We start from the raw sequence: 19,004 nt of genomic DNA, 5'->3' as shown, positions 1-19,004 counted from the left end.
ATATGCCATTACATTTGTGTACCCCAGTTTAGCCATTCCCCAGTTGATGGGCATTTTTGTCTCCAGTTCTTTACAACTTCAAAAAGTGCTGCAATAAATACTTTGGTGTGTATGGAGCATTTCTTTTTGTTAAATATAACTTCTTAATCTACAAATGTAATTTTGTTTCTACTTTTTTTGCTTCTATTCCTTTTGAATAAGATTTAACCTTCCATATCCATATTCCAGTCATGGATCTTGTCTTAGCATATCTTGGTAATACCTTTGAGGTTACTTGTTTCCCTGCTTTGGTTTACTCTATTGCCCATATTTTGTGTAGCATCTGAGACCTCATGCTTTTTTGTTTTGTTGTTTACTGTGCTATCTACCTTATTGGATTTTGCATTGTTTCTCCCATGAATTTTTGGGTGTTTCTACTGTAATTTTTCCTGTGTTGGATCTCCTACTCTTTGTGATTCAGCAGATATATGTAGGCAGTTTTCTCCCTTCTCTCTTTACCATTTAAAATCTTTCTGGTGAGATTTAGAAAACTCCAAGCAAAATTATTTTTATCAGCCCTCGCACAGTAGATTCCATTTATGGCTAAGCATTTACCATTTCTGTATTTTAAGCTATGTCCCCAAATCCAAATTGTTTTTTTAATCACTAACTAGTTTTTTCATTCCAATATCTGCCTTTCTCTTCTGAAGCCCCATCTCCATTCTGCAGCAGTGACTGAAATACTTCTGTCTTAAACTTTTATAATCCCTAGTAAAGCTTTCTTTCAAAGGTCAGCTCAAATGCTGCTTCCTACTTGAGGCCTTTTCCGATCTCCTCAGCTTCTTACTGCCTCTTCCCCGAAATTATTTTGTATTTATTTTGTATACATTTCATAGGTAATTATGTGTGTACATAATGTCTCTCCTAGCAAAGTACCTGGCACATAGTAGGTGTTTAATAAATACTTCTTGACAAATGATACTACCAAAATCAGTCAACTAACAAGTGGTTTATCAAGTTTGAGAAGTCTGGGGGAGGATTTGTTCTCTCTTTTTATTTGTACTGCTGCTACTCTAATATAAGCCCTTGTTGCTACCTACCTGGACTCCTAATAGACCTCACTTTCACTGTCTCCTTCTTTTATCTCATAGTCAGATTTATCTTCTTTGTACATGTATTTGGTCATGACACTTCTCTCCTCAGACCCTTTTAATTACTCCCTGATGCCTACCAAATAAAGGTTAAAGTCCTTAACTTTATTTTCAAGACTTTTCATGGTCTAGCACAACCCCATATTTCTTGTTATCTCATACTACTGCCCCTGTATGTTCATGATACTCTAACCAAAACTGGACTCTTCACTATATCTATATAGGTCCTATGCTTTACTATCTTCAAGCCTTTGCTTATGCTGTTCCCTGTCCTTATAATGCCCTTCCTCTTCCACTTAACCAGCTTTTAAAAATTCAGATGCTGAATTTTTCATGTCATCCATGAAACCTTCCTCAGTTTTCCCCACTCTATGTTACTTTTCTCTCTTCTCTCTCCCAGCTTGCCATAACACTTTCATTTGTTTGCTTCCTCATTTATGTACTATCGTATTTTTAAAATAATTATTTGTGTGAGTTATTTCCCAACTAGACTATAAGCTCCCTAAAAACTAGGATGATGTTTTATCTAAGTTATGTATTTCTCCAAGCAGTTAGCGCTGTGTTCTACTAATCAGTAAATATTTATTTGTTGAATTGATTTGACTTGAATTTTACATCTATTTAATAAAAATTAAGTAAACAAGAATCTGTTGCTTAGCAGTTAAATGTAATATAGATTTTGAAGTGTAATCTACCATATTTTTTCCTTCTGCCTTGCTTAACAAAAGTTTTGATTTTTAGAATTCATAAAATTGATTATTAAGAATTAGTAAACACAGTTATTGGGACTTTTATATGTCTTGAATACAGTTGCATATTTGTAATTCTTCTTTTGGAATTTGAGGAATTACAAAATAGAAGACAGTTAATTCATCTGAAGAGGATCTATTCTAACTAGAGACTAAAAAGGAACATAACAAAAGTTTTATGAAAACTACTGAATCTAGTATGTGTAGACAAAGTAATTTGGAGTTCTGTTTTTCAATTGTTATTGACTTACTGCTGCCCTTTCATTTTTAGCTATTTTACCCATTGTGCCTGAATCACCAGATGAAGAGGTGAAAACTAGTCAGCTTTCAATGCAGCAGAATAAACTGTCTGTCCCGTCCAACCCCTCCCCCCAGCTTCGGGGTGTAATGAAAGTGGAAAGTTCAGAAAACGTTCCTAGTCCCACACATCCTCCAGTTGTAATCAATGCTGCAGATGATGATGAAGATGACGATGGTAAGCATCAACTTTATTTTGGAGATTGAGAAATGGGGGAACTCAATGAAAAATCACTCAACGAATCAGAGGCAGAACCAGGAAAGAAACTGTAAGTCTTCATCATTTTAAATTTTGTTTGTTTGACTTTATTCTCTAGATCAGTTTTCTGAGGAAGGAGATGAAACTAAAACACCTATTCTGCAACCAAGTCCTGAAGTTCATAACGGATTACGTATAACTGGTGCCCGGAAACCCGGGGTCAGCTTAAAGCAAGGTAAGAGTAGGTTTTAAATGCTGATCCTTTACCCCAGAAGTTCTTGATCTTTTCTGTTTTATGGACCCCTCATCAAAATAGTGTTTTAAAGTGCATAAAATAAAATATATAGGTCTATTAAGGAAAACAGTTATATTAAAATAGTTATCAGAATATTTTAAAATCAAATTCTTGGGCCCCTGGTTATGTATTTCTGCTCTTAGCCATAAGTTTTATAGAAATATTCACTAATTTGTGACCATTTTTTATAAAGTTCTTATTAGCATATGTTTTTGGCTTAGGGAGGAAGAAAACCCTGGCCAAAATGTCCTAGACAATAGACACTGCCTCTTTACTGTTTCATTTCCTCATTATACATCCTCTTTTGGCTTTGTAGGTGATAGTTTGAATTTTGGAATAAAAACTCTTGAAGAAATCAAGTCAAAGAAAATGAAGGAAAAATCTAAAAAGCAAGGAGGTAACGTTTGTGAGAAATTTTGACAGAGATAGTTGTTTTGATCTTGGAGAATACTAATTTTTCCAGACATAAGAATTAAAATGAATGAGTTGTTTTTGTGGCTTATTTTTTTTTCCTAGAAGGGTCATTTTTGTTCTAAAGCTAAGGATTGCCTTATACATTTAATCTGGCTTTATACTGATACCTAAATAATAGGAACTAAGCTTAAAATAGAAAGCCTGTTCACCATTTAACAACAAGATTTCGAAGAAAGGCAAATGAAAAACCATAAAAATTGGAAAATCTCACTGTGTACTAGAGTTGTCATTCCTCAGGCTGATGATAGAGTTTTATTCTATAATTGTCTTGAGTTAGTTGGTTAATGTCCTGAACCATCATCATCATCGTCATAACAGTAATAATTGCTAGTATTTGTATAGAGCTTTAAAGTTTGCAAAGTGCTTTACACATATTATTTGATTCTCATGACAACTCTGGGAGACAGGGGCTTTTATTATCCCTTTGTACAGATGAAGAAACTGAGGCAGACAGGTTAAGTGACTTGCCCAGGGTCACACAAATCCTAAGTGTCTGAGTCAGGATTCAAACTCTACTAAATTTTAAAATGCCAAGTTTCTTTATAAACAGTCATTTTTCTTGGAAACTCTTCTCAAGCATATTCTATATGATGATCATCTTTATGGGTCTGTATTCAGAATTCAGGTCTGAAAAGTTTATTTGACACACATAAAGATGAGAAAGAAGTAAGACTCAGCTAGATAGGAATGAATGTCGTAGCAAAGAAAAATTGAGGTTATCCGTAGAGTTATTTTTTATAATGTTTGCCAAGAAAGTAAAGGCAGATTAAATTTCAATGGCTTTAGACCTTGGTCCTCTTGCTATGTCTATAATGTATCAGTTTTACAGTAACAATCTGAATTTTATTAGTGTCTTTTTCAGTATAGAGTATGTTCTTTCAGTTATTTTCACAGCATCCCTGGGAAAAAGAAAGCTAGGATAATTATCTTCATTTGACTGAGTAGGGAACCTTACAGTACAGAAAGAGAATTAATTTGCCCATGGTTATAGGATAGGTTGATGCCAGATATGGAATAAAACCCATAACTTCCAAATCTTAGTCCATTGTTGGTTCTTCTGTGCAAACAGTATGTCTACCAGCCAACATTTAGAGTTATAAATTAGGAAAATAAACACTAACTTAAAAATTGTCCTATACTAGCAAAAATGACACCTTTTTTTGTGACAACTATACCTTTGTTCAATCCTGTCACAACAAATAACTTGGCAGAAGACATCACTGCGTAACAGAAAAAAAAATCCAAGTTTTGTTTTTCTGACCTGTGAAACACTCAATTTATGTCATGTTTCATCAAACAAAATTTCAAAGTTTCATGTAATTTGACCTGTTTAACAAAAATAACCATAACATTACTCCAGAAAAAGGGCATCTGGGCCCAAAGTAGGTTGTCCATACAAGATTTTTGGTGCAAAGGTAGAAAAGTTTTCAAGTGTCCAAGGCAGCATAAATTAAGCTCAATAATTAGCCAAGCAAGTTTCATTCATTCTCCCATTACTAGAGCTTCTCTGCCCTTCCTACCACCCTAAGACTGAGCCTGGCCAAGGCTACACTCCTAAGATGACAGGTCTTTACCAAGCTTAGCTCAGGATAGGCAGGAGGTACCCAAAGTGACCTGCTGGTGCCCTGTTATTTTGGCAGGATCCATCCTAGGCAGTCTGGGAACCCCTCAGCCTGCAACAGCTTTAAACACTTTTTAGTAGGATCATAGGAATGTAGATTTAGCACAGATTAGATAAGAAAACTGAGGGTCCCGAAAGTTTAAATGAATTAATTTAAATGAATTGCTCAGGGTAACAAAGCTAGTGAGTGATAGGACAGAACTCAATTCCAGATCTTCTGATTCCAAAGCCAGCACTGTTTTCCCTTTACTGTATGTTGCTAAATAACTTTTTTGGCTCTGTAGACACCTGATTTTGTAAACAAAACCAGTCACTTCAGGGACCCAGGAGTGAATTAGTGAATTATTGAAGATCTACTGTGAGATACTTAAAATCTTAAATCTTAATTGTTTTCCACAAATGGTTTTTGTTTTTGTTTTTTGCTTTATTCAGAAGGGCCTTCAGGAGCATCTGCTCACTTACTTCAAGCTCAACCCATTCCAGGTCCTGAGAAAGAGAATGTCAGAACTGTGGTGAGGACAGTGACTCTGTCTAACAAACAAGGTGAGGTATAAGCAGGGTTTGGGTTTGTTACTGCCCTGCTTATACAACTGGCAGAGCAAGATAATGGGTATTTACTACCTTTGTCTCTGTTGAAGGTTCCATAGATAAAAAGATATTGATGATTTTGAATATGTTGGTGTGTTTTTGAGCTTTGCCTGCTTATGTGAATGCATTCATTCCCTCATTCAAATGCTTGATTGCCTACCATGTACAAGGCACTTTGGGGTATGTAGAATGCTCTTTGCCCACAAAGACTTTAAAACCTAATCGGGGAGATAAAATTTGTACACAAATTACTACAATAAGAGGTAATAACAAATGAGCAGTGAAAAGTATAGTAAGAATTCATAAGAAAGAGAAATTAATTTTTGTTGGGCTGGTTAGGGAAGATTTTTGTGGAAGAATAGTGTTTCATCTGGGCCTTATAGGATATAAGATGGTGATGAGAGAGGAGATCATTGTTGGCAAAGGGAATAGCGAGAGTCTTTCAGAAAGATAGCTCCATGAAGTCAGGAGTTATATTTATTTCTGTGGTATTACATCTGCCAATGGAAACAAATACATAGGTGAGATGGAGTTTCAGACATCTGCTTTTTAATTCAATTTGGTAAACAATTAAATGACTGCTAGGTACTGGAGATACAAAGGTTAAAAAACAACACAGTCTCTTCCCTCAAATACTTAAGGGTGAGAGATGCACAAATGCTATAAAATAATATGTTTTAAAAGGTATAAATATAACTTAGAAAATGGATAAGTGCCTGGGAAATGTTAAATAGAACAGCCTGAGAAAGTCAAGGAAAGGGAAATCACTTTTATCTGGGAGAAAGGAGGGATTAGAGGGGATCTCATGTGTCTTGAAGCAGGAAGCTTCAACTGGGCCTTGAAGAAGAAAGATGTTTAAGGAGGATAGACTCAATTCAATATATAGTTAAGTGTATATTAAGATATTAAGACGGGGCAGCTAGGTGGCACAGTGGATAGAGTACCGGCCCTGAAGTCAGGAGGACCTGAGTTCAAATGTGGTCTTAGACCAAACACTTGACATGTACTAGCTGTGTGACCCTGGGCAAGTCACTTAACCCCAATTGCCTTAAAAAAGAAAAAAATGTTTCAAAAAAAAAGATATTAAGAATATAAACTTGACTACTGTATTTAAAGCACTGGGAATACAAATACAAAAATGAAAGAGCTCTATTCCCAGGGAACTTAAATTCTATTTGGAGAATATAATAAGGACATAAATATAACATAGGCTAGGAAAGTGAGGAGAGCAAAGGAGAGGTCAGAAGCTACTCTAGGAACATATAAATATGGAGAGAATATTAACAGGTAGGAGTGGGGTGGGGGAATCAAGCAAAGCTCCATGGAGGAACTGAAACTTAAATATAAAGATTCTGAAAGAGATAAAAAGGGAGCATATTGCAGGTATGAGAGATGACTTATGCAAATGCACGGAGGTAGGAGACAGCATGTTGAATTCAAGGAACAACAAATTGCACAGTGTGGCTGGAACATAGAGAGTAATGTGAAATAAGGCAGAAGAGGCAGGTTGGAGCCAGAGTTTATATTATTTCTAGAGACAGTGCGGAGCTACCAAGGGTTTTTGAGCAAGGGAGTAAAATGGCCAAGTCCTTTCTCCTAGGAAGATTACTTTGAGATTGCATGAAAGACGGCATGCAGATGCACGTCACTGGTAGGTAAGCCACCTAGTAATGAAATTTGTTCATGGCAACCTATGAAACAAAAATGAAAATGGACCTCAGGCCTGCATATAACCTTCTTCTGCTTCTCTAACGATGGTGGCAGAGTAGCAGAAAAGGTGCTGCTAAGAGCCACATTATTTTTAGACTGTCAGCAAACTTCAGTTTGACTTTTGTCCTTTAAATATGAGATCCCGGGGGCAGCTAGGTGGCACAATGGATAGCGCACTGGCCCTGGATTCAGGAGGACCTGAGTTCAAATCCGGCCTCAGACACATAACACTTACTAGCGGTGTGACCTGGGCAAGTCACTTAACCCCCATTGCCCAACCAAAAAACAAAAACAAAAACAATAAATATGAGATCCCTGTCCAATGACTGAGTAGACATATTGCTAAAGTTACTGAATCATATCACTCTTAACATTATTCCCACAAACAAAACCAGAAGAAAGAAGGATAGATCACAGCTAAATGGAGAGATCACAGATACCCCTTGTCGAGGCAAAGTAATTGGATTAAGTTTTGTAGTGTGCCTAAAGACTGCAAAGAAATATTATTTCATGGGACATTTGGGCACTTATATGTTCCAATATTTAGGATAAATATGTGCCAAAAGAACAACATAAAAATAACTTTAACTTACGTATCAAATTTGGTTGTTGAAGATGAAGTGGTAGAGAAATTCAACAAATCAAATCAGTGGACCCTTTGATACTTGGTAATTCAGTATGATGATGGGAAAAAGTGAGGATGAGGAGAAATATACAGGAAAATATGGTTCAAGAGAAAGAAATGGGAGGCCAAAGACTTGATTACACAGAAGCCTTGTGCCTCAATATCATTAATACTTTCCTCAGAAAAAAAATTGGTGGGTGTTAGACAATTACCAAAGAACAAAATTAATTATATTTTAACAGACAGGAAAAGACTTATTGTGAGAATTATTCCTGAATGATCTGTCTGCATAATCAGATCATCAAGTCAGAACTGATAAGATCAGAGCTTATAATAAGAAGAAAAGAGTAAGAAAAAATATAGTGTACAGTTAAAAAAAGATTTAACCTTGAAATATTTAATTTCATCCAGAAGTTAAACCAGTGGAAAATAATTGCCACAACAGGGAGACCAAAAAATCCCAGAAACACCAGAAACAACATTTGATTTATTTGTTTATCTACAGAAGAAAAAATGGATTATTTTTTCTTTTAGAAGGATAGTGAAGATAATTAGGTCCAGGTGCTTCCTTTTTCCACAGTGGAAATGAACCCTCATTTTCTTGGGTATGGTAACAAGAGAGTAAAATAGGTGCCCTTTCCACATAAGAATAATAGTGATCTGGAAGGCTACATGATGAAGAAATCTCCAATAGAGCACATGCTTGGGCCAGGGCAGTGACAGCATCCATGGCGAAGCCTCTTTCATCACCTGTCTTTCAGCTACCTAATGATATGTTTGATAGCCTAATTTCTTTCTCAGCAGTGGCAGAAGCTCTGAGGGCTCCATGGGCAGCTCAAACTTGTCTTGAACCCTTATGAATTCTTGATTAATGAGAATCTTCCCTTCCATTCCCTGGCATCAATCAACAGCATACTGTGTGCTAGGCATTGTGCTAAATGCTGAAGATACCAAAAAAAGGCAAGAAACCACCTCTGCCTGCCCTCAAAGAGCTCACATTTTAATGGGAGAGACATATTAATTACTAGGTACATATAACATATAGACAGAGTAGATGGAAGGTAATTTCAGGAGAGGGCATTAGTAGATGGGAAGGATGGAAATGTTCTCTTGCAGATGAACTGAATGTTGAAGAAAGTCAGGGAAACAGAGGTAATGATGTAATACATTCCAGGCATAGAGGACAAGCCAGTGCAAGGGTACAGACATGGGAAATGGAACGCCATGTGTGAAAAATGGCTGATAGACCAGTACAACTGAATCGTTGAGTATGTGAAGGGAAGTTAATTGTAAGAAGACTGCAAAGGGAGAAGAGGCAAGATTGTGAAGAAATTAAGTACCAGGAATTTATATTTGGGAGTTATTAGGGAGCTGCTAGAGTTTGAGTAGGGGAGTGACATAGACTTATGCTTTAGGAAGATCATTTGGCAGGTGAGTGGAAGGTGGATTAAAGTGGGGTGAGAATAACAGCAGGGATATTGATTAAAAGGCCATTATAGTAGTCCGTTCAAGAGGTGTTGAGGGCTTGTAGTAGGGTAGTAGCTATGTAAATGGAAAGAAGGTATTCTGTATGAGAGGTGTTGTAAAGGTAGAAATGACAAGATTTGGCATGGGGTGGTCAGAATAAAGAGTTGATGATGATCTCAGTATTCCAAGCCTGGGTGACTAGGAAAATGGTAATGCCCTCCACAGTAATTGAGAAGAAGAGAAAGATTCAGAGAAAGGATAGCAAATTCTGTTTTGGATCTTTTGAGATGTCAGCGAGCCATACAGTTTGAGATGTCCAAAGAGCATCTAACAGTGCGTGGCTGGAACTCAGGAGAAAGACTAAGGTTGAACAGAGAGATCTGGATTCACCTGGATAGAGATACTTGAATCCATGAGAATTAATGATTTAGATGGAAAAGAGAAGAAGGCTCATGATAGAGTTTTGGACAACACCTTATAACAGGATCTCTAGCAGGGGACGGTGGGTAAAAGGCCATACCAGAAAGTGCCTAGAGGAATTGACAATGAGTAGCAGGATGTTTGAGTGAGTCAGTGTGTGCCACTCCACACTCTTCAAACTAAAGTGACCTGGATTATAGGCTTGTAAATCTTTGATGATTAGGACCTCTAGAGCAAGGCTGAGCTCAAATGTGGTCAAACCTTCCCATAATGTAGGGGAGTTATACTCATCCTAGAAGTTACTCTGTACATGAATCAAACAGTCTGCTTCTAACAAAAAGGAATTTATTGCAGTTATGTAAATTGGAGCTTGTCCGGAAACATGGAGCCAAGAAGACAGGACAGAATTGAAGATTATTTACCTGAAGTTTACAGTACTTGAAGAGTAGCAACATGAATTATACATTAGCACCTGGTTGTAGGGAGCCTTGAATTACAGGCTAGGAAGTTTCTGCTTTATTCAGTAGGCTGTGGTCTCTTTCAGCAGAGGAATGATGCCATCATACCTATATACTTTAGCAGTGGTATGAAAGATGGATAAGAGAAAAGACAGTCTAATGACAGGGAGACCAGTTATAGGCCAGTTGGTCCAAGCAGGAGGTGATAAGAGTCTGAGTTAGGGTGATGGCATTTGAGTTGAAGGGATGGATATGAGAAACACATATCAATCAAGGAGCACTATTAAGTACCTGCTATGTGCTGGCACTCTATTAAACACCGAGAATACAGAAATAGAAATGAAACAATCTTTGCCTTCAAGGAGGTTTGATTCTGTAAGAGGAAACAACACGTACACACGTAAGTAAATACAAAATATATGCAGAAATAAATACAAAACAATTTCAGAATGAGATGCCAAGTAGTTGAGGGAGATTATATAGCATATTCCATTCTCGGATAACTCTTAAGTGTTAGAAAGTTTTTCCTTATGTTAAGTGTAAATCTGCCTCTTTGCAGCTTCTACCTCTATCCTCTGTGGAAACTAGTTTAATATGTCTTCTCTGTGACACCCTTCAAATACGTGGAAACAGCTTCTCCCTCCTCCCCTTCCTCCCCCACCAGATGTGCTCTTTTCCATGCTTAAAATACTCAGTTCATTTAGCCAGTTCTTGTTTGGCATGAACTCAAGGCCATCACAGTATCTTGGTTTGCTATCCTCTGAACTCTCTCCATTTTATCATTTTTCTTCCTAAAATATGGCACCCAGAATTGAACACAGTATTCCAACGTGGTCTTGGCAGAGCAGAGTGAAACAGATCTGTCTGTCCTCTCTGTCTCTCTACATTATCCCCCTTGTCCCACTCCTCTCCTCCCCTGCCCAGCTTCCCACCCTGTTCCAAACACTTTGACTCACTTCATGCAGTCTGAGATCTCATTAGCTTTTTTGGCTTTCACGCTACACAGTTGATTCATAATAAGTTTGCAGTCCAGTAAAACCCCCATATCTCTTTCAGGTAAAATTCTGTCAGTTCATGCCTTTTCCATTTTGTACTTGTGAAATTGTTTTTTGGAAACTAAGGTTAAAACTTTGTATTTATCCCTTCAAATTCATCTTATTAAAATCAGTTCGAGGTTCTAATTTGTTGAAATCTTTTTGGATTGTGACTGACTTTCAGGTTATTAGTTATTTCTCCCAGTTTTGTCATTTGCAAATTTGATAAGCATGCCATTTATGCCTTCATTCATGTCGTTCATAAAAATGGTAAATATCACAGGGTCAAGCACAGATCCCTGAGACAAAACACTGGGAGATAAGTCGATATGGTACATCACATTCTCCTGGGTTTCCTACCTTTATTTATCAGGACTTCTTTTTCTTCTCTGTCTCCTTGACCTTAGTACAGCCTCTTAAGCTTAGTATTTCCCAAAGCTTCTTCTTGGGCCCTCATCTTCTCTCTCCGAATTCTCTTCCTTCACATTCTTATTCATTATCTTAACCTGTAGCTTCTATGTTGGTGGTCCCAAACTGTGTATCTCTTGCCCTTATCTCTATGTCTAGCTTTAGATTCTTGTTTCTGTCTATACTACATCTTGAATAGGCACTTCAGCATATACAAAACCAAAAAAAAATTTTGATTAAATCTTACCTCTAAACATGTAACTCCTCCTGACTTCATTTTTTTCCGTCAGTGACATAAAAATTTATGTGATCTCCTATAGTTGAAAATGTAGTGCTTTCTTAATTCTTTTTCTCCCATTCACCTTTCCTCTTCAGTCCACTATCAAGTCTGGCTGGTGTTTTGATGTTTCAGTGAGTTCATGATGACTTTTCCCTTCATTGGTGCAGAGAGTAATCACCTTATCCTATGTGATTTGTATCCGTGTTCATCCATAGATCATCTAAAGAGGAGTTGCTCACTGCACTGGAGGCCTTCCTCTAGCTTTTTTTTTTTAGGGGGGTGGGAGGAGGGCCTTTGATTTCATTGATACCAGTGTAGAACTTTTGATTCAGCATCTATGGTATCTCTTATCTGTTTCATTCTTTCTGTTCTACTGATACTGCTCTAGACAGGCTTATAAACACATTTTTTTCTATTCTTTTAATTCTTGCTTCATCTCTTTCAGGAATTCTAGTTGAACCTGTACCCAAGTCACACATCAGCTAAGTCTGGTAGTATGTGCAGTGTTACATGCCCATAGTCCTTCACCTTTGCAAAGAAATTAGAGAAATGTGTTTTCTCATCTCTTCTTCAGGGCCAAGCTTGAGGGACCATACCTTTTCTAAATTTTCTGTCTCTTCCAGTGCCTAGTGTAGAATTCTGCCCACAAACATTTGTTGAATTGAAGACATAAGTTCATTGCTATGGAGGAAAGGACACGAATGAACTGATGTTAGATTACTTGACTATTAATGCTGTATTTTGTAGAGTATACTTCAGTATTGTTTCATGTCTTCCACTTGTTGACCTCTAGGATGTCATAGTAATTAATGTGCTGAATTGTTTTTATTATTTGAGACTGTACTCCTACCCCATCCCATTGCAAAAGTGGGGGACCAAAGGAGGAGGAACATTGTATATAATATTGGATTTTTTTCAATATGTTTATTGGGTTTCTGAATTTTTTTTCCTTTCTTTTTAAATTTCTTTTGTTATAAGAGATAGCTCTCTGGGAAACAAGGTGAAGAGAGATACAGGGGAAATCTAGGTGACATAAAAACAAAAGACATAAAAATCTGTCTTGTAGAGTAGTATAGTGGAAAGAATACCAGACTTGGAATCAAGAAAGACTTGGGTGCAAATCTTTCTTCTAGCACTTATTAGCTGTGTGACCATGGGTTATTCATGTAATTTGAGCTTCTGTTTTTCCCCTCTGAAAACGAGACTAATAATAACTGTAATATCTAACTCAAATTTGAGCAGTTCAAGTGAGAAATTGTATGTCAGCACTTCAAAAAACCTTCAAGTGCCACACAAATGTCAGCTTTTGTTATCATTTTAGGTATTAAACTACCATTCTTAGTATTTTCTGGTTTTTTGTTAAGTGCCCTGCATTCACCAAGCACTAGTGGTGGTTAAGGATGATAAATTTTAATTCATTTATTGTTTGCCATTTTAGGGGAAGAGCCCTTAGTACGATTGAGTCTTACAGAAAGGCTGGGGAAGCGGAAGCTCTCAAGTAAGGACATTTTGTGCAAACATTCTTTTGTTTGCATATGTAACAAGCTGTGGTCTATTAGAAATACCTTAAGCAATGTCCCCTCCCTAGAACTTCCTTCACAAAAACAAGCTATTGATGTTGTCTTATCAGTCCTCTATACAGTTCTTAAGAACATTATCTCCAAGTTTACTTCTCCAAATTCTTTTTGTCCTATATTTGTTTCACCTTTTCAACAGTTATGTGAATTAAAGTTCAAGTTTTAGTTTGATTTTTAATAGTTCTTTAAAAGGCCCTGAGCTAAAAAGACCGTGAGTGCTCCTCTTCTTTTTTCTTTGTAAAAAGAAAATTTTAAGTAATTTTTTATAAGAGGGATAAAATTTAGACTTAGTAAATTTTTTATGTCAAGATTTTGGTTGGCTGAAAAGTATTAATCAGTAAAATCACTTTCTTAGCAGTGTGTTTTTAATTTAAAGAGTAGAACTAAAATATCCTGTCTTTTTTGAAAGACCATTAACATACTTTCTGTAGCTATCCTACTGTGAAGGTGATAGACTTCCTAAGTTTGGGAAAACTCCTGATTTCAGAGGTTCCCATCACACTATTTTAAATAGTGTTGGCCTGGCAATTTAATAGTGCCTGCGTGGGGAGGAGTAGTAGTATTTTTATAGACAAATCTTTAAAACTTTGACCATTTAAAATTACACATTTAGCTGCCAAGTTCCCAAAGGCTAAGAAAAGATAATGTAATTTTAGTGAAGTTTTTCAGTTCTTGCTATTTGAAATATAAAACTGTTTATAAAATGCTTTTGCAACCTAAATACTGCCTAGAGCTAGAGAAAGGAAATTGATATAAGCTCTTGGGTGTTCATAGTACCTACATTATCTTTTACTAGTTTTAGAGTCTAAAGTATATCTTTAGGAAAGTTTGGTCTTTGACAATCTAGAAAAAAATTTAAATATTAAAAATTGCTATTTAAACAGCTTACACCAGGCAACATGGTATACTGAAAAGAGCTCCTGTCTAGGAATCAGAAGGCCTACATTTTGGTTCTGACTTTCTCCTCCCAGTTATTTAAACATTATCTCTCTGAGCCTCATCTTCTTTGGTTGTAAAAGGATAGGATTTATATTCACTGATCTCTAAAGTTCCTTCCAGTTCTTAAATTCCAGTTGTTTGTGGTGTCACTTTGGTTATTGGAATTTACCTGTTAGCGAGTTAGAATTTTTTGCACGTTCTTGGTCTTGACTTTAGTTAGCTTGTTATGATTCCCACATTGAAAGTTACTCATATCTTGTTTTCATCCCTGTCCCACTATCCGTACTCTATGAAAATTTCATTACCTTCTGTGAGGTAGCGTTGTTGAGTTCCAAGGAAACACTACTATTTATCATCTAAACAGAAAAAAGGACACTAATCTACATAGATTTATTTACTTTTTCCTGTTTATGGTTTGTCTTAAAAAAATACTTTCAACTAAATTCATATTTTTCCTTTGATCTAAAAGGTATTGACAGTGACCCTCCACTGAAACGAAGCCTTGCGCAAAGGCTTGGTAAGAAAATTGAGTCTCCAGAAATGAATACTGACAAAACACCAAAGAAAGGTACTTGTTTATAAATTTTTTAAATTACTACATACCTTTACATTTGCCACTAGCTTTGTTGACAAGGGCTCTTGGTTCCCGAACTGTTCAGGCAAATTAGATGATGGATTTTTAGGGCCATGTCATTCCCTTTTCATGATTTTTAACATGACAAAATAATTTACCAAAGCCCCTCAGTTTATTTGCTTTGTCAGTTGGGCAGAAATAGTTTTTCAAATTTATTTTCCAGAATACTCTAGAGATATGTGATTGATGTAGAAATCATTTTGTCAGAACCAGGTTGTTGGGGTCAAGGACTAGAAAGCAGAGATTTTGAGAGAAAAGAAGTAGATATATAAATGGAAAAGGTGAAGCCCCAGGGAAATTACAGAGTACTGGCAGTAAGAGAAAAGTGTCAATTTCATTATGAAAATTTAAAAGGAATACATGAAATTCAATTAGATACCGAAGAGAATTCTTAGTTTAATAATTCTGTATACTATTGCCAGCAGATTTGTCTTTATCATGTCTTTTATTGTTTTATTCTTTTCATTTTTCAGTTCAAGTTTCTAAGTCTCTGAAGGAGAGATTAGGAATGCCAGCTGATCTAAACAGTATGGAGACAACAGGTAGTGACTCCTAAAACTGATTCCCATATTTCCTACCTCCCATAACAACATATATGTTTTCTCTGAATTGGCCATTCAAGGCAGGTTAGATGTTAGACTTTGAAACAACGGGTGTTCTTATTCACTAATAAATAATTCAATTTTCCTTTCCCTTCTGTTTTCTCTTTTCCCCTACCCTCCCATTTCCAGTCATTATTTTCACTTTGTTAGACCCTTTTCACTTAGTGTCTCTTTTATATAAGAGGGGAGAATATCATTTCTTAGTACATAGGGATCTAATTTCTTCATGTTTTTGCTAAAAATGGCTGTTCTTTAGTATGAGCAGAAATTTATTTTTATTTCAAAAAGCATGACTAATCTATAGATTCTGTGATAGATGACTACTTACTACTATTTTGAATATAGAATTCATAATATCAAATGTCTTTTACTAGTGTACCATTTAGAAAACAGCTTTCAGGTGGCACAAAAGTACCTAATAAAGTCAAAAGTTATTTTTCTTGGTGGTAGCAGAACGATCTGCTAAAGGTGGAGAGATCCATGTGAAGACACTAGAAGAAATACGTCTCGAGAGAGCCAGCCAAAAACGAGGAGACTTGCAAACCAAAATCAAGAATGAAGGGCCTTATAAGACAGAAGATTCCAATTTAGGGATGAAGAGCTCTTCTGCTATCCGAATCAAAACATTTTCTGAGGTTCTGGCTGAAAAGAAACACCGGCAGCAGGAAGAAGAGAGACAGAAAGCTGAGAAGGAAAACCCTTCTGTTAAGCTCAGAATAGAGAGTGAGTCTAAAAAACCAGTAATCTTGCCTCCCACTGCTGTCAGCAAAGGGCAATTGGAAGAGCCTGCAAGTAAAACAAAGCCCATGCAGGAAGTACACATAAAAACCCTGGAGGAGATCAAACAGGAAAAGGCATTGAGGGTTCAACAGAGTGCTGAGAACAGCACCAACTCCCAGCCACAGCCTGAGACAACTCCAGTCATAAGACGACTGCTCCGCATCACTAAAAGAACAGGTAGCAAAATAATTTTGTTTGCAAATTAACCTTTGCTGTACTACCAAGGTATCCGTTAAGCTAAAGATTTAATTCAACACAAACTAGCCTGAATTTAAAGGTTAATGATTGGAGTTTGATTTGAATACAGGTATAAAAGAAGAGAAGAAACTTACTGAAGCAGGTGAAACCACATCTCGACTTGGTGTTAATCGAACAGAGGCTGTTGAGGTGAGAACATTATCAATATGGTTTACAAATAGTTACTTTCCAAGTAAATGCCTTTTCTTCTTATATCTTAACCACTCCCTATAGTATTTTGCTTGTTGGTGATTAGAAGTGAACATTTTTCTCCTTCCCTCTCCCGTTTTTTAAAAGGACGCTTTTTTCTTCTGGGTAACCTAGGATTTTAGAGAGATATTTTTAAGCCCCTTTAATCCTCTTTTCTAGGTGATACACCAGGTTTTGAGCATAAATATCATTTAGACCATGGAAAAAGACAAACATTATGCATTCCATGTTGGTCATTACAGAATTCTTCTTGTTCTCCACACTTTTTTTTTTCTTTTGGGTGAGGCAGTTGGGGTTAAGTGACTTGCCCTGGGTCACACAGTTAGTAAGTGTCAAGTGCCTGAGGCCAGATTTGAACTCAGGTCCTCCTGACTCCACGGCTGGAGCTCTGTCTCCATACTTTTTGAAAGCAATACTATCAGTCCTTCATTACCTTGCTAGTAGTTCTTTTGGCCATAGTCTTTTGTTTAAAAATACTAGAGTTAAATTCTGTTGGATCTTTTATAGGTTTTTTCACAGCCTTCAGATGAGACCACAGGAGATGGCATTTCCAAAGTTCAAGTCAAGAAATTTGAGGATATCATGAGAGAGAAGCGAATTCAGAAACAGCAAGAGGTGGAGATACTACAGAAGGAGAAAACTGTCTTGACCCCCCTTCAGGAAGAAGCAGCACCTAGTAACACCCAAATGGCAGAGAAATCAGAACTAATTGCTCTGCCAGGGATCACCCGCCAGCAGACAAAGCGCATGCCAATGAAAGCCCAGCAAGTAGAGGTAGAAACTTCAGGAATTGGGGATTCAATACTGAATGTGAAATGTGCAGCACAGCCCTTGGAAAAAAGGGGTAAAGGTGAGTGTTTTAGATAGTATATCCTGAAGAATGGGAATCTTTATACAGTGAATCACTGACTCACTTGAACTTGGTGGAAAGAAGGAAAAATGTTTTGAACATTCAAGAAAAAAGTGGAAAAAAAATTTTTTCCCCAGAATTACAACATGGTGTCCCTAGACCCTTCATTAGTCTGTGCTTTCAGGGTAAGCTACAAATCCATTGGACACCATTAACCTATAGAGATCTTAGGATTTAAAGGGGAAAAGCACCTTAGAAAACATATAATAAAGACTCCTCATTTTATAGATGAGGAAAACAGAGGGAAAGAAATTTCACCCAGGTAATACAAATAGTTCATAGCAGAGTGGGACACCCAGATCCTCTGAAGCCAAGTTCAGGATTATTTCTACTACACCAAGTCTTTGTGATACCTCCTTGCACTAAAATCTCAAATTCATAGGATCATAGACTTACAATTGGAAGGTACCTTAGAGGCCATATGGTCCAATTTCCTCTTAAACAAATGAGAAGACAGACCCAGGGAAGATATGTGACTTATCCAAAGTCACCCAAAAAAATAAGTATCAGAGCAGAGATTTAAAGCCAGGGCCTCTAGTCCACCTCCAGGACTAGTGCTGTTTTCTACTTATGATTCAAACTGAGGCCAGGAGTATTGTTCTCTCCCCACTTAGTGTCACCTCTACTGTTGTTCTTTCTTTGTTGTGATAGTTTTCATGAGGTTTGGATTCCAGAGTTTAGGTGTTTTTCTCCATCCCTCTTCATTTTCAGTTTAGACTTCTTGAACAAATCTTTAAACCCTCCAAGTCATTAATGCTTAGGTGAAAGTGATCTTCCAAGTCCTAATGTGATACATTTCATTCCTAGCCAATAATCAATCATTTCAATATCCTCAGCCAAAGACTAAAATGTAGTCTTTTACATCTGTCCAGGTGGCCATTCCCTTCTAATATCCTTTTTCAATCTTCAAAAGTCCTAACCTTTATAAGAAAAAAAAAATCCCTTCTTTGCCATCAGATTTTTTAGTGTTCTACACAGGACTTCAATATAATAACAGTTAGGATTTATATACTGTTTTAAGGTTTGTAAATATACATACACATATACACAATTATTTTAAAATTGAGGACACTGATCCTTTCTTGAGGACAGTCACTGATTAAGTGACTTCTCTAGGATCACCCAGCTAATAAGTGTCTGAGGCAGGACTCAAACCCAGGTCTTCCTAATTTGAAGTCCAGCACTCTATCCACTAGGCCACCTTACTGCCTTTCTAGACTTCTAGCATCCATCCCCACTTGTTGAGTATTTGTAGTTTATGTTTATGTAGTACTTTATAAAGCACTGTATGTACAGAATTACTCTTGATCTTCACAACCCATGCAGGTAAGTAGTTTAAATTGGTGGTTATCCCCTTTTT

At 36.8% G+C, this 19,004-nt stretch overlaps 1 protein-coding gene across 10 annotated transcripts in view; it reads left to right on the top strand.

Moving 5' to 3' along the window:
• The window catches only part of ZC3H11A (zinc finger CCCH-type containing 11A), a 38,403-nt gene that overhangs the window by 15,841 nt on the left and 3,558 nt on the right, over positions 1-19,004 (top strand). For 8 of the 10 annotated variants that reach the window (XM_021002923.2, XM_021002922.2, XM_078156404.1 and 5 more), the window contains 10 exons: positions 2,151-2,354; positions 2,494-2,610; positions 2,987-3,067; positions 5,198-5,308; positions 13,194-13,253; positions 14,741-14,839; positions 15,379-15,447; positions 15,958-16,464; positions 16,595-16,674; positions 17,242-17,584. In XM_021002923.2, the coding sequence (XP_020858582.1) occupies positions 2,151-2,354; positions 2,494-2,610; positions 2,987-3,067; positions 5,198-5,308; positions 13,194-13,253; positions 14,741-14,839; positions 15,379-15,447; positions 15,958-16,464; positions 16,595-16,674; positions 17,242-17,584 (1,671 nt within the window). The remainder of the gene's footprint in view (positions 1-2,150; positions 2,355-2,493; positions 2,611-2,986; positions 3,068-5,197; positions 5,309-13,193; positions 13,254-14,740; positions 14,840-15,378; positions 15,448-15,957; positions 16,465-16,594; positions 16,675-17,241; positions 17,585-19,004) is intronic. The other 2 variants (XM_021002928.2, XM_021002929.2) reach the window with 2 other exon arrangements.

The sequence above is a fragment of the Phascolarctos cinereus genome, unplaced genomic scaffold (assembly GCF_003287225.1).
Source record: "Phascolarctos cinereus isolate Bilbo 61053 unplaced genomic scaffold, phaCin_HiC Scaffold_5;HRSCAF=322, whole genome shotgun sequence".
In the NCBI taxonomy this organism is placed as follows: domain Eukaryota; kingdom Metazoa; phylum Chordata; class Mammalia; order Diprotodontia; family Phascolarctidae; genus Phascolarctos; species Phascolarctos cinereus.
This window is presented reverse-complemented; position numbering and strand designations above follow the sequence as displayed.